The sequence below is a fragment of the Cajanus cajan genome, chromosome 1 (assembly GCF_000230855.2).
Source record: "Cajanus cajan strain Asha chromosome 1, NIPB_CcT2T_4, whole genome shotgun sequence".
Classification (NCBI taxonomy): domain Eukaryota; kingdom Viridiplantae; phylum Streptophyta; class Magnoliopsida; order Fabales; family Fabaceae; genus Cajanus; species Cajanus cajan.
The window spans coordinates 23,122,771-23,147,930 of NC_138517.1; the positions used below are offsets into that span (position 1 = coordinate 23,122,771).

General features: G+C 32.5%; 1 protein-coding gene and 1 pseudogene across 1 annotated transcript; one reads left to right on the top strand and one right to left on the bottom strand.

Annotated features, from left to right (window-relative positions):
• Nucleotides 1-3,652: 3,652 nt before the first annotated feature.
• On the bottom strand, nucleotides 3,653-4,552 carry LOC109793249 (histone H3.2-like; annotated as a pseudogene).
• A 17,398-nt stretch (nucleotides 4,553-21,950) lies between these two features.
• LOC145953917 (uncharacterized) lies at nucleotides 21,951-24,173 on the top strand. Its single transcript, XM_083067685.1, has 2 exons — nucleotides 21,951-23,754; nucleotides 23,840-24,173. The coding sequence occupies exons 1-2, from the start codon at nucleotides 23,304-23,306 to the stop codon at nucleotides 23,890-23,892; spliced, it is 504 nt and encodes a 167-aa protein (XP_082923811.1). The 5' UTR covers nucleotides 21,951-23,303; the 3' UTR covers nucleotides 23,893-24,173.
• The last annotated feature ends 987 nt before the right edge of the window (nucleotides 24,174-25,160 follow it).

A 25,160-nucleotide genomic window follows, 5' to 3' on the forward strand; every position in this document is an offset into this window, starting at 1 on the left:
CGGGAGACATAAATTTACGTCAGGTGTTTTAAGCGACGTAAAATTACGTCGAACATCCTCCATGTCCGACGTAAAATGGTTGACAGACAAACAAAAAAATAACCTCAATCCGTGAACACGTCCAAAAAATACCCAAATGATTCAATCCAATCAGAGAGATAAGTCCAGAATAAAAAATGGGTCTTGTCATCGTGCACCGTGAAGGGAAAACGCCCAAAGGTCTCGCACTGCTGTCACCAAAAACTGTTGGAGAGGAAAACAATGTCAAAGCACTCGCGTGCAGGAATAAAACAACATTCTTACAAAAAAAGATCAACACATGCATGAAAGCACTAACCTCAATCCGTGAAAATGCCTAAATGCTTCAACCCAATCGGAGAGATAGGTTTAGAATCAAAAATGGGTTTCGCCACCGTTGTCGTCGCCATTCATCGTGACCGAAAAACACCCAAAGATCTCATACCACCGTTGCCAATTGCAAAAATCGCTAGAGGAAAACCCTAGAGGAAAACAATGTGAAAACACTTGCGCGCACGTAAAATACGAAGGTGTTGGGGGGAATAAAAAAACTTTTTTATGTCAAGGAAAAAGGGGTCCGACGTAAAAATTGAAATCTACATCGGACTATACTTCATATCCGACGTAGATTTTAATTGTTACGTTGGACCCCCTTTGGTCCGACGTAAAAAAAGTTTAGATTAATTTCAAAAATGTCACCGCATATTTTTTACGTTGGGTATTTTTATGACCGACGAGAAAATGCTGACGTAAAAAACTGACTTTCCACTAGTGAAGATGTCAGAAATGCCAAGTATACGTTGATAACATTCAAGTCCCACCCAGCGAGCTCAATGTAATGACATCACCTTAGCCATTCTCGATGTGGGGCATGGATGTCATTGAACTAGGGATGGCAACGGGGCAGGGCGGGTACGGGTTTTATGATACCCGTCCCCGTCCCCGCGAGTCAAATCCATCCCCGTCCCCGTCCCCGTACCCGCCGGGCATGCGATTTTCATCCCCATCCCCGTCCCCGTCGGGTACCGGGTATACCCGTACCTGTACCCGTACCCGTCAATTTTTTTATTTTTTATTTTTTGTAAAAAAAATAATATTTTTAAATTTTTTATTTATTATATTATAATTATAATTAAGTTATTTTTCTATCTCATATTATAATAATTAATCACACATAAAAAATATTAAATTTTTTTTAATATAATTAAATTAAAAGTGAGTATTAAATTAAAAATGAAAACGGGGACGGGTACGGGTACGGGTACGGGGCGGGTAAGTACATACCCGTACCCGATTTAATATATCGGGTTTTACCCGTACCCGTACCCGTACCCGGTCAAACCGGGTATTCCCCGTCAAAGTCGGGACGGGTTCGGGTATTACCCGCGGGTACGGGTATATTTGTCATCCCTACATTGAACCCATTGAACCCAAAGCTTCGAATAGACATAGATTCATTCTTGTAGTCGTTGACTACTTCACTAAATGGGTCGAAGCCATGTCATATGCACATGTAACCCGTAAAGTAGTGGTCAATTTTGTTAGGAAGAACATAATATGCCGATATGGAATTCTTGATAAAATTATAACAGATAATGGGTCCAACCTCACAATAAGATGATGACCGAATTGTGTGGCTCCTTCAAAATTCAACATCACAATTGCTCCCCGTATGGACCAAAAATGAATGGGGCGGTTAAAGCGGCCAAGAACACTCAAGAAGATTATACAAAAGATGGTCATCACCTATAAGTATTGGCATGAAATGTTACCGTTCACTTTGCATGGGTATAGGACATCCGTTCATACGTCGACAGTCACTACACCTTTTTCCTTGGTATATGGGATGGAGGTAGTCCTACCTATAAAATTCCTTCTTTAAGACTACTCATAAAAGCAAAGCTCCCCAAGACCGAGTGGGTGCAAACCAGATTTGATCAGTTGAATCTCATGTTAAGTTAGACGAAGCAATTCCCAGAAAAGTTTTGAATATGACAAATATAATATATATTGTTATTACTAAATCGTGTAGTAGTGTTTCAGATATGTATAAGAGCAGGGTCGAGCAAAACAAGGATCCGACAAGACAAGTTAAACAATAGAAGAATCATGGCTTGCGTATTAGTCGATAATGAACACCAAACGAAGATACACCAAGAATAATCCATAGCAAAATAGAAGAATTCAGAAACAAGAGCAAAACAAGAACAAGGACAAGGTGGACTCAAGCACCAAACAAGCTTCGGACGAAACTCAAGGGTCAATCATACATATTCAAACCAACAAAGCAATCATCAGTCATTGGATAGTTCAAGACGAAGAAGCATTAAGATGGAATAAAAATTATTCATCCTCAAGACTGATCAGACGAGATGAAAAAGTCAAAGTCTAAATCTTAGTAGGAGACTCAATTTCCCAGACGCAAAAGAAGCACGATGAAAAGCGTTTAGGATCCACTAGTCACAACGAAGAAGATCATGCATCATCTTCAGTTATAAGAAAAGTGCACAGAGTTATCAAAGATACGAAAAGAAGGGAGAAAAATGCAAGAACGCGAATCCACAAGTCAAAACTGCGTGTGTCAGGGCAAGTACAACTACTTTTCAAAAAACCAACGCCTTCACAACTATAATGACAGAAAAAGGACAAACATACCTAGGGTATGATTGAAGTCAGAAATAAAAGAGACAAATCATGCAAAAGACTTCACGTGAGACAAACTGAGCAAGCAAAGCATTTAATGCAAAATCAAATGCATTAAATGAAGAAGATTTGTGTAGCCATGAACAAACGCTTATCTGCACCAACGGAAAACTCCGCCTCAATGGAAACATTCAAATTCAAATAACGAGCAGATACAACATAAGGCTATAAATGTCAAGACTTGGAAATATGGAAAAAAGAAGAGAAAGAAACAAGCAATAAGCCAAAACAAGCGTCAAAAACAAACTTACCTCTCTTCTTGTGACACTACAAGAAAAAATCAGCATTATCTACGAAAAAAATCCATAGATAATGATGAAAATTCGTAGAGAACTGATAATTATCTACGAATTATCTACGAAAAAAAATCCGTAGATAATAAGATCGTAAATAACGTTATCTACGAAAAATTTTCCGTAGGTAACGTTATCTACGGATTTTATCTATGAAAATAGAATATATCTACGGATGCATTTATCTACGAAAATTTCCATAGATAACTTATCTACGGAAATTTTCGTAGATAACTTACCTACGGAAATTTCCATAGATAAGTTATTTACGAAAATTTGTTATCTACGAAAATTTCCGTAGGTAAGTTATCTACGGAAATTTTCGTAGGTAAGTTATCTACGGAAATTTCTGTAGATAACTTACCTACGGAAATTTCCATAAATAACTCTTCATCAGGCTGTTCACAAGCTCAAATCAGGCTGGTCACAATTTGCGATGAACAATATACCCACAGACAAATCAACTAAACTCGATTCTTTGTTATAAATCAAAATAATATACACAAATTCACAAGAAAAAGCCTTAATCATAGTAAAAGTCAAGAAAATCAAAAGCCCAATAACATGATTTAAAATAATAATAATAATAATAATAATAATAATAAATCAAAGAGCAAAACCACACTAAAGTGAAACAATTGGAGCAGAAAGACGATAATTTCATTCATAATAGAACGTTACATAATCTTGAAAGAAAACCGCATTAACAGCTAAACAACAACCAACGCTTGAAATTATCTATACAGACAAGCTAGGGGCTTAAGCATGCTCGCCCCTGATGCGCCTAGCTAGTTGAATGTCCTTGGGCATGATGGTGACGCGCTTGGCGTGAATGGCGCAGAGGTTGGTGTCCTCAAAGAGACCAACGAGGTAGGCCTCGACGGCCTCCTGGAGCGCCGACACGGCGGAGCTCTGGAATCGGAGGTCGGTCTTGAAGTCCTGCGCGATTTCCCGAACAAGGCGCTGGAACGGGAGCTTGCGGATGAGAAGCTCGGTGCTCTTCTAGTACTTGCAGATCTCGCGGAGCGCCACCGTGCCGGGCCTGAATCGGTGGGGCTTCTTCACGCCGCCAGTGGTCGGAGCGGACTTTCTGGCGGCCTTCGTCGCCAGCTGCTTCCTCGGCGCCTTGTCGCCGGTGGACTTGCGAGCAGTTTGCTTTGTGCGAGCCATCGAGAAAAGATGTTTTGTGACGAACAACGAAGTTTAGTGCTTTTGCTTCTTTGATGGTGGTGGAAACGTTGGAGGGAGCGGTGTGGGATTTTGAAATTGCGGTGTGTGCGAGAACGGTGAGAGAGATGAATGGGGGAATGTTGAGCGTTGATTTGTTGGAAAAATGAATGGGTGGTATTCCTTTGAGGGTGTGACAGTGCGTGGATCAGTGACGTGGCAGGGAGGAGTACAGAAGGCCGTTGATCTTGCGATAATGAAGGGCGGAGATTGGTGTATTCTTGAAGAGGAAACGAAAAGAAATTTTGATATTTGGGCGGGTTCTGAAAATGGGGCTGCCAAATCAAAAACTTTGAAGTTTGAAACCCATGTCCATGCTTCAACTACCTACTCGATTTTGAATCCATTATTATAGTAGGTTCGATAATGATTAAACAATTATCTTTAAAATTTCCCACCCAATTATCCTGATGATTATTAAATGAGATTATTAATTTTTTTAATTTAGTTATATATGTATTTTATTGATATAAATTGTCATTCAATCATAAATGATTTTATATAATGAGTTGATTAATACCTAAAATATTTTTTATTACGACAATGTAATAAGCTTTGCAACGATTGTACATTAAATTAAAATAAATTTTATTATATTAAATATTTTTAGTTTTTTTGTTAATTATAAAATTTCAATAATGTTATAAAGCATTAAAAAAGAAAAAAATTAATAAATAATAGAAATAAAAAATTATTAAAATTACAATATAGAAATTCAAAAATTTAAGACAAAAAAACAAAAATATTCTTAAAAAATAATTCAAATTAAAATATAGAAATTCAAATATTTTAAGTGAAAAGACAAAAATATACTTAAAAAATTATTAAAATTAAAATATTTAAATATATAATCATATTATTACAAATAAAATTAGAATATATAAAATAAAAATAAAATGAATAAATAATTTAAAAATTAAAAGAATAGAGCGAATAGTTACACACAGACATATATTAAAAATTACAAATAATAAAAATTATAACTAAAATATTTATAAATTTTCTAATATTAAATTTAGTATATATTAAAATTAAATAATTAAATATTTGTATTTAAGAAATTGTTATAGATTTTAGATATATATTTTAAAGTTTTTATTTTATTAAATTAATTAAAAATTAATTATATTTTATCACTTCTTAATCAAGTGAGTGAATGATAATGAATTAACTAAAATTCTAAAATATATTTTAATTAAAAATAATTTTTTGATAAATACGGTAACTAAAAAGTATTATAAAATAATTAAACTTAAAAAGAATAAATTTTATAATGATTATTTTTTTAATGATGTTAAATTAAATATTTTAATTATTTTATAATAAATAAATATGAAAAGATAATAAAAACATGTTTTACCTACGGAATTTATCTACGGAATTATCCGTAGATAAGTTATCTACGGAAATATCCTTAGATAAGGTATCTACGAAAATTTCTGTAGCTAAGTTATCTACGGAAATTTCTGTAGATAACTTATCTACGAAAATTTCCGTAGGTAACTGGACATTATCTACGGAAAAAATTTCGTAGATAATATTCTATAGAAAATTAAATATTATCTACGAAAAAAATTTCGTAGATAATTAAACGTTATTTATGGAAAAATTTCTATAGATAATATTCCGTAGATAATAACAGTTTTTCTTGTAGTGTGAAAAAGTTGAATATCCATGTAAAACTATGATAGCTTATCTTAGGGAGTGTAGAAATCATTTTATCCTCTTTATGAGAGTTACATACACACTGTAAACACATTCCTATAAAACTGAGGTTGAAAACCTTAGTGAGTGTTAAAATCATTTCATCCTCTCTGCGAGAGTTACAAACACACTCAAAACAATTATCATTTGTAAAAGCCTGAAGAGGCTAGCAAAATAATACTTGGGTAACCAGAAGTGGTTTAAGAATACTAGTGTCAGCAAGTGAAGTTGACGAACCAAGAGTGGTAGAGAATACTTAGAGAACCAGAAGTGGTTTAAGAATACTAGCATCAGCAAGTGAGGTTGACGAACCAGAAGTGGTTAAAAATACTTGTAATCCATTGTGATTAGTGGAACCCTTTAGTTGAAGGAGACTGGACATAGCTCAGAACGAGTGAACTAGTATAAAAACTCTTTGCACTATTATTTAACTTAGCAATGTAGTTTCACTCATATTGACTCGTCACTTTGAAAAACTTCGTTTACTACTATCTATCTTCTAAATAATATTTAAATGGACTCATATTTGTTTGACTGAGAAAATCATTTTCGAACAGACGATAGAACTTCGTACACATAGTTCCTTTTAATCAACCTTGCACTTTCCTTACGCAGCTGAAACATTATTTTCTAACGGAAAGTATCACCTTTGCGAAAACGTTTTTAAAATCCTTCTTACACACACATTCAACCCTCCCTTCTGTGTGTTTCTCACTAAACTTCATCTCATAGAAGAGAAAAGGTTGGAATCTATCTGTCATGGATAAACTTATCAAAAGAGAATTAAGAGGGCTTTCGACAAGAAAGTTCACCCTCGACACTTTCAAGAGGGTGATCTGGTGCTTAAAAAGCTCCTACCAACTCAAAAGAATAAGATAGGTAAGTGGACGCCAAACTATGAAGGTCCATATGTAGTTAAGCGGGCTTTTTCTAGCGAAGCATTGATCCTTATCAACATGAATGACTAAAAACTTGCCTATCCAATAAACTCCAATGCCGTAAAGAAATTCTATGCTTGAATACAACTACTTGCAAAAAAAAAATTCTGGGAAAAACGAAAAGCAAGCAAAAAACATCTAAATCAAAAGTCGAAGGGCGATCTAGATACCCTATCAACGCTCTAGAGAATCTAGTCAAAGGTCCAAGCGACGCTAGTCAGACAACTAGGAGGACGTTTAGCTTTATTTCTCAAAGACATGTTTGTTTGAGCCCAAACACCGACCTGCCTCAACCAACCCTTCTTACTAAATCCCTTTTGTATCCCTATTGTTCATGTGACACCCTTCTACCCCATAATAGATAAGTAACAACAATAAGAATAATTCAATAAATATAACATCAAGAAGGGTCCACATATTTTAATAAAAACTCATAGGTTCACAAGTCTTGAAATAAATAGAAATAATAATAATAATAATAATAATAAAGTTTTACTCTTAAAAGAAAATTATCAAGGTCTCTAAAGAAAAATGAAAGGGATCCAGAATTTACAAATATAAGGTGAATATAAAACTCCTAAAAATAAGTCTCCTCAAACGACAAATAACAATTCATAACTAAAGCATCCTAAATTCATGCCCCAATGTCACATCCTATCAGAGCAGAACCCTTTCCCTTTAGAACTCAACACTATGAGTGCCTTCATCTTCACCTAAAAGAAAACCACATAAAAACAGGACGGTGAGAGATAGATAACATCATATATGAACATAGAGCTACCCAATTCCCACCCCACACCGTGCACCAAAATATCATCATTAACTATAAACAACAAATACATCTCATATAATTATCAAACATCATTTTTTTTTCAATCATACAAGCTTTCATACACATGCTCACTATATGCTCATACACATCTCCTCTCCTAAGAGTCTCAACTTGGCACTCCGCACAATGGGCGTACCTCGTCAATTCCCTTAGTTGTTGCCAATGCAGGCATACCGTTCTCACACCCTCCCAGGGCCGATATGTTGCACGGTTAAACACCCAGCGGCCCGTGCAAAGGCAATCCACCCACCGTTAAACCCTCTATGGCCAGTGAGCTGCGCAGTTAAACACCCAACGGCCCACGCATGGAATGCCTCCCGTCATGGTCCCCCCTGTCTCAACCCCTCTCTGGGCCCAGGGTCCAATGCAATATAGCCACGTCTGGCTTCTCAAGCACCACATGCAACTCATAAGTCTCATGCAACTCATGCATCCCACGTAACTCATAATTAATGCATCTCCATTATATAACATCATCACATGTCAATAACAATCCATGCAATATCATCCTCACATGCTAGGTACCTATCATTAAGTTATCAACATCATAGACCACAAATTTCACATAATTCTTCACACACATCACAATATCTATGACATTCAGTTAATAATTTAACCATAACTCGAGATATACATATCCTTTCTAAGTGATCCCAACTCCATTAGAATCCTAACATCAATATCTACAACTTTCATGAAGAACACAAATCCTAATAAAGTCGTTTAGGTTACCATTCAGGGCTCACAAAAATTGATGTTGTGGTTCGCACACAGATTGGAAGGCTCAAATTGCAACTCACATAACTTGATCAAATATTAATATTTTTACACGATTCTTGTGTCTAAATGGTAGCCCCAGATGTCTAGTTTCTAACAAAACAAACGGCACTCGATTTGGATAACTACACAGAAAGATATCGCAAAATTACAAATGTATGTCGGGGTGCCGACGCCCGACGCCCAAAACTGGCGCTGAGCGCCCAAATCTCTGCCCAGACTCCCCTCTATGAAATTAAACCTGCGTTTTACGAGTTTCAACAAGGTTTTTACCAATTTTCACTACTTCTACACCCCGTTGGTTCAGTTTAACTCCATTTATATTCTTCATACGTTCCAAATCAATCCATACACATCTCAAGCCTCAAAAATTGGTTTCCATTGGTTTTACAAAAAAAAAATCTAAACTCTTCTTAACACATAAAATTCAAGTCATCAAATTTAAGGATAAAGAATTAACAAGAAAGCCCCAATGGAATTCAAAGACAATTCAAGAAATAAGTTCTTCCAAATGAATTAAGAATTTAGAACATCAATTGCACAGATAATCGTTCAGAATTTTAAATAGAGTTCCTAGAGGGACTTAGGGATTGCCCTCACTACCCGAACACCCCTATATTCACATATGAAGAAACTCATCTCCCCCGTACCTGGATGAGCAGAAGATGAATGGTCTTGGTGTGATCTATGATCGTTCCTGAGTACTCTTTCTTAGAGCTCTTTGTTTCTCCTCTTTTTTTCCCTAACTCTTCAGAAAGCAAATGAGGCAGATAGGGTTAACACCACCTGACTCCTTTCTTAAAATTAATCCATTGGACTGGGTCAACCCAACCCATTTTCCTTCTCTTCTAACCCACTTCTAATTTTCCTCAAAATAATTAAATAAAATAAATACATGTATATTATAAAATATTTTTTCTTTATAATAATAATATATTTCTGACCCTAAATATAATAATATAATTTCAATAACAAAATATCATATAAAATCAACCTTCTCTTAAAACATATAAATATTTATTTAAAAATGCTAATAAAAATACTTATTTAATACGTACAAAATAATTGTCCAAAATAATAATTATTTAAAACGTACAAAATAATATTCCTCTATAATTATTAAAATAATTATGACCAAATACCATCTAATAATAATAATAATAACCTTTTTGAAAATTGAGGTGTTTCAGTTCAAGTGATGTCTCTATTCTGGACGTGCTTTGTTTATTGTGGGTTATTTATTGAAGCCTAGAGTAGAGAAAAAGCAAAAGAAGTGACATGGATAAAAAGCATGGCATTGAGAATAAAATCTTGATTTACACGTGCCCTTTTTAATGTAGCTCGAGGGCTTAGGGCAAACCCCGAGTTTGTGATTCATACACAGGAATATGGGAAAATTATCCTTTCAAAGGGGCCTAGTTGATCTAATCACCAAGGTTGTTCCTCCACTTGCTTGGATACCGGCGCTCTGAAAAATCTCATATAGAGCAAGGGTGATTGGCTTTTCCTTTTCGAGCTCCGTTGTTGGTTCATATCCCAAACCTCGTCGCACTGGATTACTTATGTAGTTTAGTAATTCTTTTATTCCTTGGGCATTCTTACCGAGCCCCTGCCCCGGTCAATAGCCATTTTTGAACAAAAATTGTGTTGTCGGGTTCTTCTTGTTTGGGATCTTTTCTACATGAGCAATTTCCAGTGCTTAGAAGGCTATTTCTAATGCTTCTTCGACCGCATCTACAAACGGAATGGTCAATGGTTTACTAATAATCATATCCTCCTCTGCTTGTACGACTACCAGTTTGTCATCCACTACGAACTTGACCTTTTGATGAAGCGTGGAAGGTACTGCTTTTGCCTAATAGTAAATTTTATTCAAATAATTTTTTAAAAATATTTTTTTACTACATTTTTTATTTGTTAATATTGTGATGAATTCAAACAACCAATACTACTAGCAGTTATGTTTATGTTTAATGCAATTTATATATAAAAGATTTTTCCTAATTTTAATGATAATAATATATATTAATAAAAAAATTAATATTATATTCATTTATTTTAATTCTTGAAATCTATTATTTTGATATTATATTAATTATAGTAAATTGTAAAATATATGGAAAGTTAGATGATGAGTTTAATGATATTCATCATTATTGTCATATTCAACAGAGTTGCCGAATTACAACAGTTTAATATTCTTTGTTACTTTATATTACATGCGACTTTTCATGGAAATTTTACATAAAAATTTGCAAGAAATGAGATTCTTACAAATTTTTCTACGAAATTTTATCTTTAGGTAATATCTTCATGGATAATATATTTTTACAAATTTTAAAATTCGCAAGAAATTTTCTTGCAGAATTTTCCTGCTAATTTTTTCGCAAAAAACTCTAAAGAAAAATTTTTGTGAAAAAAATTAAGAAAATTATTACAGAAAGTTTCATACAAATTTATAATTCAAAAGTAATTTTGTGTAAATTTTTTTGCTGAATTTCTTACAAATTTTAAATTTACAAGAAATTCTATCATAATTGTGAGTGTCAAATCACCATTAATTCTTCAATTATTATCTTTCAAACACTCACAATGAATTCATAATATTTTTTTCACACCTCCAACATTTGATTGATGACCTTTTGAAATTTTAGAATATATGTTATTGGTCTAACTCAACCTACACAATTAACTTGCGAGGTGAGTGTTGTTTCTACTTATACTCTTTAATTATCTTATTTCTAATCAATTTGGAACTCAAGATTTTCTTTAAATATTAATTAGATCATGTCCTTAGAAAGAAAATTAATATAATTATTTTGAACTACAAAATTATATTATTATAAATTATATTAACTCTTAAAATATTTATTATTTTTAAAAATAATTTTTTATTAAATAATTTTATTTTAAAAAATATCATTACATTAAACTCATTATCATTAATTTATACATTTAATTAAAATAAATTTTTAATTTATTAATATTTTAAATTAAAATTAATTTTTATGAAATATTTGTAAATAATTTAGTAAAATAATATTTTGTTAAGTAAATACTTTTAATTTTAAAATTTTATAAATTATCATTTAATTAAAACTCATTATCATTAATTTATCATATTTACAAAATTTTATATATTTTATTTATTTAATTTTAAAATTAAAATTAATTATAATGATATATTTATAAATAATTTAGTAAAATAATATTTTATAGTTAAAACATGTAAATTTAAATATTTTTATTTTTCTTGTGGATTAAAATTTGAGACCCGCGAGTCCTTCTTCCCTATTTTTTTCTCCATTTCATTTCTTCCCCAAAACTCATTCACTTCATTTGTGATTCTCAAGGTTGTTGAAGTAGGTGTGGAGCTTAGGCTGTGAAGGAAGACTCCCGTGCCATTTCTCTTCTTCTTCTTCTTCTTTTTCTCTTCCCCGTGTGTAACATCCCGAATTTTCTACTAGTATAATGATTAATCATTATTCATTTTTATATTTATGGAGATTATTTTCTTATAGCTATTTTAATGGTTTTATAGAATGTTTTAAAGGTTTTTAATAATTATGAGTATTTTAATAATAAATATTTATGAAAATTATTTTGTAATATTTTGATTTTTAGTAGCCCAGAACGGGCCATTCTCAAATTGGAACGAACCGTTCCAGACTACTAAAATGGACTATAAAGACTATATTGGAACGGGCCGTTCCAACACATGATTCTCTGAGTAAAATGTCAAGCCAGAACTGATGTGGGAACAGGTCGTTCCAATCATGGCTTTTGTAGGTAAAACGTGATTTCAGAACGGTCCGTTCTAGTTTTGGAATAGGTCGTTCTGAGTATGAAATTTACATATTACACATGAACCCAGAACGGGTCGTTCTGGATTCGAAACGGTTCATTCTGGCCATTGCTGAAATCTATAAATAGAGCACTCTGGTAGTGTTTTTGAACACACTCTCTAGAGACCAAGGAGAACCAAGAGAAGTAGATTGACCAGATTTTTCTCTAGCTTCGTCTACTGCTCATCCAGCTAAGGGGGAGTGAGAAACCTCACTCGGGGTGTGGGAATAATTGTTAGGTAATAGGATTGACCCCCAATCCCTTGCCTGATGCATGCTTCTAGGAACAAGCAACATGTGAACATTTTCTATTTTGCCTTCTGATTGTTCTGTTAGGCTTCTTGTTGGATGTGATGTGTAGATATGTGATTGATTTTGAGAATGATCATGTTTTGATACGTATTAGAGTGCTTTATGGGTTCCTACGAGAAACCCTATGAGAAACAGGCAAAATAAGAATGTTTTTTGTTTTGCTTTCTGATTCTTTCGTTGTGTTCCTTATTGGATGTGATGTATGAATATGTGATTGATTTTGAAAATGAATATGTTTTGATATGAATTATAGTGCTCTCTAGATTTTTGAGAGAACCCTATGAGAAACAGGCAAAATATGAATGTTTTCTGTTTTTCTTTTTGAATGCTCTGTTGCGTTCCTTGTGTGATGTAGAGTGTAAATATGTATTTTGATTTCAAAATTTGATAAGTTTTTATATGAATTAAAGTGCTCTGTGAGTTCTTGTGTGAAACCCTATGAGGAATATTTATAAGTATCACTATGTGAAATATAAATAAATGACATGAGACATGATATGAATGAGAATGTGCTAATGTGAACATTATGACAATGGGGATGTGAAATGTGATGAGATGAGATAAGCTATGACTATGAGAATGTGAACGTGTGACTTGCATCATGTGCATATGTGAGCTAACAAGGTGTACCTTAGGGTCACTGGTGATGTAACATGCTAACAAGGTGTACCTTAGGGTCACCCACGACGTAACATGCTAACAAGGTGTATCTTAGGGTCACTAGTGATGTAACAAGCTAACAAGGTGTACCTTAGGGTCACTAGTGATGTAACATGCTAACAAGGTGTACCTTAGGGTCACCCACGACGTAACATGCTAACAAAGTGTACCTTGGGTCACCCATGATGTAACATGATGATATGATGAGATGATATGATGAGAAATGTGATCATGAGATACGTGACTAGCGCCACATGCATACATTTATGAGTCGAGTCCATGACATCCTTGCATAATGAATGAATGTGTATGTATTATATGTAAAAATTTGAATTTGTACCTAAATAATGTGTAGCTATGATTGTGCTTGTATGATTTGTATGTGTGTGTTGCCTAACTTTTATTTCTACACTTAGAACCGAGTGAGATGTTTCTCACTCCCTTGTTGTCCTTTGTATGTGTTTAAAATTTTGTTGCAGGTGATCATCAACATGAGGATGTTGGTGATGAGGCTTAGACTTCATTTGGGCATGCTCTGATAGGATATATGTGACATCGGGGCATAGCTAGGCATAATTAGGACTTTATTATTGTATTTTGTTTAGGAAGAACTCATGTTTCATTTTTTCCTCATTTGATTACATTTTAAGTTGATGAATGTGAATTCTCTACTCTCATGTTATTGGAATTGTTGTTTTAATTCTAAATATTTTTTTAACCTAATAAGTTATTTCTTTTAATTATTATATAATCATGTCGGGGTAGAGGGTGTCACATTTAGTGGTATCAGAGCAGGTCGATCCAATCGGCCGTGAGTTAGGAGTCTACTATGCTAGTTTGGTAGATGAATGATGAAATGATTTGATTGTGGAACTTATTGATGTGCTAGTGTGATGAATGACTATGTTTGTTGTTTATTTAATTGTGTGTATTTTTTTCTCATAATTTGGCTGATGGACATGATATAGCTTAAATGATACTATTTATGATTGATTATTTGTTTTGATACTTCTTGCTTACATAAGAAGTAGTGGTTGGGTGGTATCGCTCGTGTTGCGAGCATATGTGCAAGTAGTAGTGGACAAAGCATCGTGCTAACTAGTTAGAACTATTAGAACCTTGGATGTGTGTGAGACATTGATTTGTCGAATGTATTGAGAGTTTATGGTTGATGGACGTTTCTGAAATTTGTAGTTTTAGCGATTGAATCCAAGGAGGTTGTATGTTGAGAATTGGAGTTTTGGTATTCTTGATGAGAGATTGAAATGTTGGTAATTTTCTTGAGTGTTGGTGCTTGCATATTAACCTTTTATGGTTTAGGTAGCATGTAAGTTTTATTTTCTAAGTCTGTTGTACTAAATATGTGAGTTGTTTTGGTTTAGTATTGTAGTGGGAAGCTTGAATATGAATTTGAGGTGTGAATTTGGTAGGATTGAGGTATTTTCATGGCCTTAGATGTTGATACACTATTGTTGTTTGGTGTAGGGGATGTTTTGCACTGTAGTTTTGTTGTACCAGTACAAGTGCTATATTGACAGAATTAGATTTTATGGTCTTCACAAAAGTTGTATCCTTGGACGTTATCTTTCCAATGGAACTGGAATCAAGTAAAACGAAGGTCTGGAACTCCAGTTATAGCTACTTTGGTGATCAAAGGTTTAGTTGTAAGCGCTGAATATATCTGTGGTGGTTTTTGAGTTTTTAGCTAAGAAGATGATCTTTTTAGAATCTCGTGTCTTCATAAGAGTTGTAGCTTATTCTCTTATCTTTCTTTTGAGATAGGTTTGAGATCATTTAGATGAGTATAACTCTCTAGGTATCATTTGCTTTGACAGTTGTTGAAGGGATATGTATGGTGTCATGATATTTTTGAGTTGTTAGGCAATGCAAGGATAAAAGATGATTTTGTCATGATGTTCTGAGATGTCATGTGGATTGAGAGATTTTTAAGTTTGTATGATGCTATGTGGTAAAGTTGGTTCATGTACATGCTACATGGAGTAAATGGTGATTGATCCGTACATGCTTAGGGATGATATATATTGAATGTTTGAAGTAGGTATTCTAATATGATTTGTTATGTGTGTATGTTGATACGAGGATAGATGACCTTATGGATTAATTAGTGGATATTTGTGTGTTTAGTAAGGTTGACCTCAAGGTGTGATATCATTAGATTGGAGTTGAGAGTGAGGATTTATCCAAGACAACTTTAGGCTAAGTTATCTGAGTATGATTTTTGGTTGTATGAAGTGAGTTTTCTAGGTATTTTAAATTTTAGTGGAGGTATAATGTATATCTTGTTAGAAAAGAATGGCTCAATCCAAGAAGGGGGGTGAATTGGATTCTATGACACTTCAAAATTTTTCAAAGTTCTTAGGATCTTTATTTCAATTCAAACTTTTCTAATATAAATTTTCAAAGAAGTTCCTTAAAGATTTGTTAATGAAGAATGAATCCTATATGCTTTCTTGATTAATCTTTAATAAGATTCAAAGTTAAGAGCAATCAATATGCAATACTTTGATTCAATTTAAAACAATATTGTGCATACAAACATGTTAATCAAGAATGATCTTTTTAACACACAACCAAGATATTACTCAAAGTAAGAGATAAGGGTAAGAGAAGATAGCACAAGTATTTTATCCTGGTTCAGCCACTCCACATGTGACCTACATCCAGTCCTCAATCATAACCTGATCAAGATTTATTCCACTATCTTAATGAAGAAGTTTTACAAGCATACCACACATGCATACACTCCTACATTCAAGATAATCACTTTCTTGACCCCAAGAAAGCACCCTTTGTAGAAACTCACTACAAGAATTCCTTACCACTTGAGAAACCTACTCAAGATTTACAATTATTCACAAAGAATTAAAGGAACGAATTCACCTGGAATTCAAAAGAAAATCTTAATCTTTCTCTTTTCAAGAATGTGATGATGATGATGATCTTTTCTCAAAACATTTCAAAAACATCTTACTTCTTGGTTTCACAAAGAAAACACTCTAAGAAGATCACAAAGACTTCACAATAACGTTTTTCTCTTTTTGATTCTCAGTTCTATCTTGTTCTGAAGTTTCAAAATGTAAGAACTATTTATAACATTTTTAGAACCAGATAATCGATTATTTTAAAGAATAATTGATTATTTTGTTCTTCATGATTTCTAGAAATCAACCAAGAATAGTTTAATCGATTATTTTGCTGGATAATCAATTATTTTGCAGGATAATCGATTATTTTGCAGGATAATCGATTATTTTGCAGGATAATCGATTATTTTGCAGGATAATCGATTATTTTGCAGGATAATCGATTATTCCAGAGAGTGATTCCTGGGATAATCGATTATTTCACAAATAATCAATTATTGCAGCAAGGCATGCTTTTTACCTGTTGCTGGAATAATCGATTATATTTAATGATAATCGATTATTTTGAGTCAATTTTCAAAAACTCTGTTTTATGTCTCAAAATAACTTCTTAAGTTTCTAACTCATCATCATACTCACTCTTAATCAGATTAGATAAAGATTAACCCATGCACAAAGCACACACATGAAAAATAAGCTCAACAAAATAATACAATTTATGAGCTACTCCTATTACACAACATAATAGCCACATTTTCTTCTTGACTTTGTTTTTGACTCGTTGATGTCCCTGGTCAGCTTTGATCCATACTTTGTTATCATCAAAACCTTCATTCTCCAGATGTGAGTTGATTCACCACTATGAATCTCAACATATCTATCTAAGATAGAAGTTGTGCTTAAGTGTGTGATACCTAAGTCAATTAGAGAGTTTAAGAGTTTTCTTAGATTAGCTTATTATTTAAGAGAGTTATTAAGGAAATTTCTAAGATAGCATTACCTTTGACTAAATTAACCAGAAAGAGAGAGTTGTCTTTATGTAGGATAGTAAGTGTGAGTAGTTTCCAAACTCTTAAGGAAAGATTGACTAGTGTTAATACTACTAGATTCTTAGTAAGTCTTTTGTCGTATATAGTGGTGCTTCTAAGATGGGTTTGGGTGGATTGTTGATGCAAGAAGGAACGGTAGTAGCTTATGCTTCTAGGAAATTGAGAATTCATTAGAGGAATTACCTTACCCATGACCTTGGTTTAGCGGTTATGATATTTACACAAAGATTTGGAGACACTACCTACATGATTCTAAGCTTGAGGTATTTAGTGATCATAAGAGCCTTAAATATCTTTTGACCAAAGGAGTTGATTATGAGACAAAGGAAATAGTTGAAGTTTCTTAAGGACTAGGATTTTAATCTTAGTTTTTATCTAGGTAAAGCCAATATGGTGGTCTATGTTTTGAGTAGGATGACCATTCCCCCATCGTCTTTGATGATTTAAAGGTTGGATTTGATTAAGGAGGTTAGAGACTTAAGTGTCATGTGTGAGCTCACCCTTAAAAGTATTGGATTGAGTATGTTGAAAGTGACTAGTGAATTAATGGATGAGATTAGAGAAGCCTAGGAGTTAGATCTTGTCTTAGTAAACCAAGTGCAAAAGATTGGTAGGGGTATAGATAGCCCTTTACGAGTGAAAGTTGATGGTGTTTTAGGGTTCAAGAATAAAATTTATGTACCTAGTAATCCTGAATTAAGGAAGATGATCTTAGAGAAAGGACAAAAAAGTACTCTTAGCATTCATTTAGGAGCTACTAAGATGTATCAGAGTGGCGCAGAAGAAGCGTGGTGGCCTAAGGTGAAGAGAGAAGTAAAGGAATTTGTGTGCTCGTGTGTAGTATGCCAGAAGTCTAAGGTGGAACACTAGAAGTCTTTAGGACTTTTACAGCCTTTAGACGTCCCATTTTGGAAGTGATATGGGGTGTAAATGGACCTTCGTTGTAGGTCTGCCTAAAGATGCTTAAGAATTTTGATTTTTTTTTGGATGTAGTGGATAGACTCACCAAGTTTGCTTGCCTTACCCTTATTGATAATAGATATTCCTTGGAGAAATTGATAGAGATGTACATCAGTGAGGCAGTGTGGTTACATGGGATTTTCTACTAGTATATTTTATGATAGGAAACATTTAGGAAAGTGATATTTTGAAGTAAAGAGCAAAATGCATGAATTTTATCCATTCAGGTTTTCGGTAAATTTCAGGGACGAAATTTCAAAAAGGAGGGGAGAATTGTAACATCCCGAATTTTCTACTAGTATAATGATTAATCATTATTTATTTTTATATTTATGGAGATTATTTTCTTATAGCTATTTTAATGGGTTTTATAGAATGTTTTAAAGGTTTTAATAATTATGAGTATTTTAATAATAAATATTTATGAAAATTATTTTGTAATATTTTGATTTTTAGTAGCCTAGAACGGGTCGTTCTCAAATTGGAATGGGTCGTTCCAGACTAATAAAATGGCCAATAAAGACTAGATTGGAATGGGTCGTTCCAACACATGATTCTCTGAGTAAAATGCGAAGCCAGAATGGGCCATTCCGATTTGGGAACAGGTCGTTCCAATCATGGCTTTTGTAGGTAAAATATGATTTCAGAACGGGCCATTCTAGTTTTGGAACAGACCGTTCTGAGTATGAAATTTACGTATTACACATGGGCCCAGAACGGGCCGTTCTGGATTCGAAATGGGTCGTTCTGGCCACTCCTGAAATCTATAAATAGAGCACTCTAGTAGTGTTTCTAAACACACTCTCAGGAGACCAAGGAGAACCAAGAGAAGAAGATTGACCAGATTTCGCTCTAGCTTCGTCTTCTACTCATCCAAGTAAGGGGGAAGTGAGTGACCTCGCTCGAGGTGTGGGAATAATTGTTAGGTAGTAGGATTGACCCCCAATCCCTTGCCTGATGCATGCTTCTAGGAACAGGAAACATGTGAACATTTTCTATTTTACCTTTTGGTTGTTCTGTTGGGCTTCTTGTTGGATGTGATGTGTAGATATGTGATTGATTTTGAGAATGATCATGTTTTGATATGTATTAGAGTTCTCTATGGGTTCCTACGGGAAACCCTATATGAGAAACAAGCAAAATAAGAATGTTTTCTATTTTTCTTTCTGATTCTTTCGTTGTGTTCCTTATTGGATGTGATGTATGAATATGTGATTGATTTTGAAAATGAATATGTTTTGATATGAATTATAGTGTGGGTTCTTGAGAGAACCCTATGAGAAATAGGAAAAATATGAATGTTTTCTATTTTGCTTTTTGAATGCTCTGTTGCGTTCTTTGTGTGATGTAGAGTGTAAATATGTATTTAATTTCAAAATTAGATAAGTTTTTATATGAATTAAAGTGCTCTGTGGGTTCTTGTGCGAAACCCTGTGAGGAATATTTATAAGTATCACTATATGAAATATGAACAAATGACATGAGACATGATGTGAATGAGAATGTGCTAATGTGAACACTATGACTATGGGGATGTGAAATGTGATGAGATGAGATAATCTATGACTATGAGAATGTGAAATGTGATAAGACATGAAATTTCATGACAGGTGAAGTGATGAGTCCATGAGTTTGTGAACGTGTGACATGCATCATGTGCATATATGAGCTAAGAAGGTGTACCTTAGGGTCACCCACGTCGTAAGATGCTAACAAGGTGTATCTTAGGGTCACTGGTGATGTAACATGCTAACAAGGTGTACCTTAGGGTCACCCATGACGTAACATGCTAACAAGGTGTACCTTAGGGTCACCCACGACGTAACATGCTAACAAGGTGTACCTTGGGTCATCCACGATGTAACATGATGATGTGATGAAATGATACGATGAGAAATGTGATCATGAGATACGTGACTGGCGCCACATGCATACATTTATGAGTCGAGTCCATGACATCCTTGCATAATGAATGAATGTGTATGTATTATATGAAAAAATTTGAATTTGTACCTAAATAATGTGTAGTTATGACTGTGCTTGTATAATTTGTGTGTTTGTTGCCTAACTCACTACAAGAAAAATGCTAAATAGCGACCGAAATTAGCGACTGATTAAAATAGCGACCGAAAATTTTCGGTCGCTATTTTGCGACCGAATTAGCGACGGATTTGGGTGGTAGCGAGAAAATCGGTCGACCGATTTTATTTAGGTAGCTAAAACTTTTTTTTTTTTTTTATCATTCAAATGTCAATTGATGTGGCAATTTTTATTAAAATGTCAAAGCTAGGATTCGAACTATGGACATGGAGATTATGGGCCACGCATGGTACCGTTGTGCCACTTTAATTTCTTTGTAAAATATTAAAAGTAATATATATACATAATATAATATCTTTTCTAAACTTTGAAAAATCCTCAACATTATATTAGATATCTTTTAATTTAATATTAAATATCTTTTAATTATAAAATATAATAAATCAAATCTAAAATCTGTAATAATTTATTTGATACAAATATTTAATATGAAATTATTTATTATAAATTTAGTTATGATTTTTATAATCTTTTAATTTAATACTGGATTTCTTTTGATTATAATATTTTAATATATTTTATTTGAAATATCAATTAAAATATTTTATTACCTTTTCATTTTAATTTATTGTAAAAGAATAAGAATATTTAATTTAGCAGTAATAAAAAATAACTATTATAAGATTTAATTTGTTTAATTTTATTATTTATTATAATATTTTTAGTCGCTATATTGATAAAAAAAATATTTTTAATTAAAATATATTTTAAAATTTTAATTAATTTATTTCATTCACTCTCTTTATTAAAAAGTGATAAAATATAATTTATATTCAATTAATTTAATAAAATAAAAACTTAAAAATATGTATTTAAAATCTATAACAATTTCTTAAATACAAATATTTAAAATTTTAAAATAAATGTTTATTTATTTATTTGTTTTAAATAAATTAAGCACAAATTAAATGTTGTGATTTTTTTTAGAGTATTCATCCTTAAAGTTGCAAGCTCAGTTACTTGCTGTAGAGAAGGAGAAACATAAATATTGAATAATTCATCTTTTGAGAACCATGAAGGATCTCAGATCAAAGTTAGAGCAAGTGAGTATAGCTGATTTGTTTTTAAATTTTTATTGAAATAAATGATCAAAATATATTGTCTCTTTTAATGTGTTGCTTCAAGTCAAAATTAGCCAATCTGATTACAAAATAAATTAAAGGGAAAAAAATCACGTATCAATTCATATCATAATCAAATTTGATTATAAAAGAAAAATGAAAGATCATATCTGGTTTCGTGAAACATCAGTGTTTTAGCGACCGAAATAGCGACCGATTTTATTCGTAGCTACATCAGTGTTTTAGGAGTATTTTTTTTTCAACAGGGAAAAATTTATAAGAAATCTTTTGACTTCCTATTTAATTTGATTTCTACTTGTCATAATTATTTATGAACTAGATTTTAATATTTTAAAATAAATTATCATCAAATGAAAATAATTTTATACCAACTTGATTTCTTTGGGAAAGTAATATATATATATATATATATATATATATATATATATATATATATATATATATATATAATACAGAAGCTTATAATTTTTATTATCTTATAATTTAATATTGGATTTCTTTTGATTATAAAACATAGTAAATAAAATCTAAAATCTGTATTAGTTTTTTTGATAAAAATATTTAATTAATTTTAATATATAATAAATTTAATATCAAAATATTTATCTGGATTTGAGTTATAATTATTATAATCTTTTTGATTTAATATTAGATATCTTTTGATTATAAAATATAATAAATAAAATCTAAAATCTGTAGCAATATCTTTATACAAATATTTAATATCAAAATATTTATTATAATTTTAATTATGATTTTTATAATCTTTGGATTTAATACTGGATTTCTTTTGATTATAATATTTTAATGTGTTTTATTTGAAATACCAGTTAAAATATTTTATTATCTTTTTATTTTAATTTATTATAAAATAATTAGAATATTTAATTTAGTATTATTAAAAAATAATCATTATAAGATTTAATTTATTTAATTTCATTATTTATTATAATACTTTTAGTCATTGTATTGATAAAAAAATATTTTTAATTAAAATATATTTAAAAAATTTAGTTAATTTATTATCATTCACTTACTTTATTAAAAAGTGATAAAATATAATTTATTTTCAATTAATTTAATAAAATAAAAACTTTAAAATATATATTTAAAATCTGTAACAATTTCTTAAATATAGATATTGAATTAATTTTAATATATACTAAATTTAATATTAGAAAATTTATTATGATTTTAGTTATATTTTTTTTATTATCTTTTAATTTAATACTGAATTTCTTTTGATTATAAAATATAGTAAATAAAATATAAAATTTGTATCAGTTTCTTTGATAAAAATATTTAATTAATTTTAATATATAATAAATTTAATATCAAATTATTTATTATGATTTGAGTTATAATTATTATAATCTTTTGAATTAATATTAGATATCTTTTGATTATAAAACATAATAAATAAAATTTAAAATCTGTAATAATTTCTTTAATACAAATATTTAATATCAGAATATTTATTATAATTTTAGTTATGATTTTTATACTCTTTTGATTTAATGCTAGATTTCTTTTAATTATAATATTTTAATGTATTTAATACTTTTGATTTCTTTTGATTTGAATTATAATTTTATAATATTTTGATTTATTATAATTAATTAATTTCCATTTTCTTATTTTTTAGGTTAGTAGTAAGTAGTTTTGCCAGGAGAAAAGCAAAAAAGAAGGGGGAAAGAGTGAGTGAGCTAGTGGCGAAACCCGCTCACAATTTGGCATCAAATTTTGAAAACCACCCCACACACACTTTAACCCTCCAGCGCCCCCTCTCATCAAACTCCAATTTCATTTCTCTCTCTCTTCTAATCCCAATCACAACGATTCTATTCCTTTTCCCTCCAATTCTAGGGTTTTTCTCACCGCTAGGGTTCCCAATTCTCTGGTCCCCCCTCCCCCATCCATGGCCACCGAAATCCTAGAAGACTCCAAGCCTCCGCTCCACGAAGCCAAATCGCCACCGGCCTCCAAGATTCCGGAGAAGGATGCTTCCGCGGAGGCCGCTAAATCCGAGGACAATCAAGCGCCCTGTTCCGCCGTCGCCCCCATCAAGCGCCGCTCCCCCTCTTCCTCTGCCCAGCCCAGCGCCAAGAAGCTCTTCTGCGACCAAGATGACCTCTCCCTCCACGGCTTCTCCGCCGTCCACGTCCCCCTCAACCTCCACTCCCTCCTCACCAAGGGTCGTTCCTCCCCCGTCCTCCGCCGCTGCGTCTCCGACCCCTGCTGCCCGCCCAGACCCTCCGCCCTCCGCCCTCCCGCCCGTCCCGCCCACCTTCCGGAGGAGCGTGTCCGACCTCTCTCCCTTGCCTCTGCCTTGTATCAACTGCGAAGAAAATACTGCACCCGACTCCCTGGTATGGACGGTTCTTGAAAAAGTTTTGATCTTTCTTGGATTTGGAATCGTGGGTTTTGTTTCTTTTTTGATGGGTGTGTGTGCAGAGGCTGAGAAGGATGAAAGATCGTTTGAAGGAGATGAAGCAGTTGTGGGATGAGGTTATGGAAGATAATGACCAAGAAGATGGAGGAGGAGAAGACTGTCAAGTGCATGAACATGACAAACTCTTGCCTAAGGTATTCTTGATTTTTGACTATGATTCTTTTGTCTTTTTAATCACCAACAAGATATATAATAATGAATCAAGAAAAAACATTTTATCACAGACATTGAATTCTGGTAGATCTGACCTGAAAACATGAAGATAATGTTTTCATGTAATTAGTATTTGGAGGCCTGCTTTGCATTCAGTGCTGCCTGTAATAGCTGAAGCTAGTCTTAATTGTACCATAAACTGAGTAATTTCCCCAATGAGGCCTTAAAATTTGTTATTGATTTACTTGTTACTTCTTGCTTCTTCCTCAATTCTTTCATTTTTTTATTTTTAATTTGGTTGGCCTTTGTCTTGTAACTTGTGAATTTTATATTTGATTTGATGTGTGGAAAAAAGTTGCTTCTGTTATTAAATTCACCCCATTTGTGTCATATTTGTTAGGTGGATCATGATTTTGATGTATCTTTTAGCATGCAATCTTGGTTTGGTATCGTATACCCATAAAATATTATCTTTGCAGATTTTGAAATTGATTGTTCACCCATCTTTATCTATTTTTTTTATGTCAGTGGTACCCAATCAAGTTAAATTTAAAGGGTCTTTGGTAAATTTTACTTCATAAGTGTTTGCAAGAGTGTGTTGCTAGCATTTTTCTATGGATGAATCTTAATGGTTTCTTTTCAAATGTTGTTTCATAAAAACAGGAGTGTCTGAGGCTGTAATGGACCTACTATTGAAAATCATGAATTTATCATTCTTGGCAGGACAAACAGAGAACCAAGGTAAATGAGAGGATTGACAAATTTGTCAAAGAAAAGTTGTTGGACATCTGTGATGTTCTTAATATTCAAATAAACAAGACCAATGTGAAGAAGGCAAGTCTTGTCATAATAATATATACTGATTTCATTTGAGAAGAGAGTTTAGTACTTTTTGAAATTAAATAATTAAATGGATATGGTTTCAGGAGGAGCTGTCGGCAAAGCTTTTGGAATTTTTGGAGTCCCCCCATGCTACAACTAATATTCTACTTGCTGATAAAGAGCAGGTTTATTCTTTATAGATTATTTTAATCAGTTAGACACTTTTGCATGTTTTAAGTTGTAACACAAGTAATTTGCATCGTTGTATATCATTTCATTGATTGAATATTAAAATTGATAGTACCTCTCTGCTTTCTAACAAATTGTCCATTCTTTATTTTTTTTTAG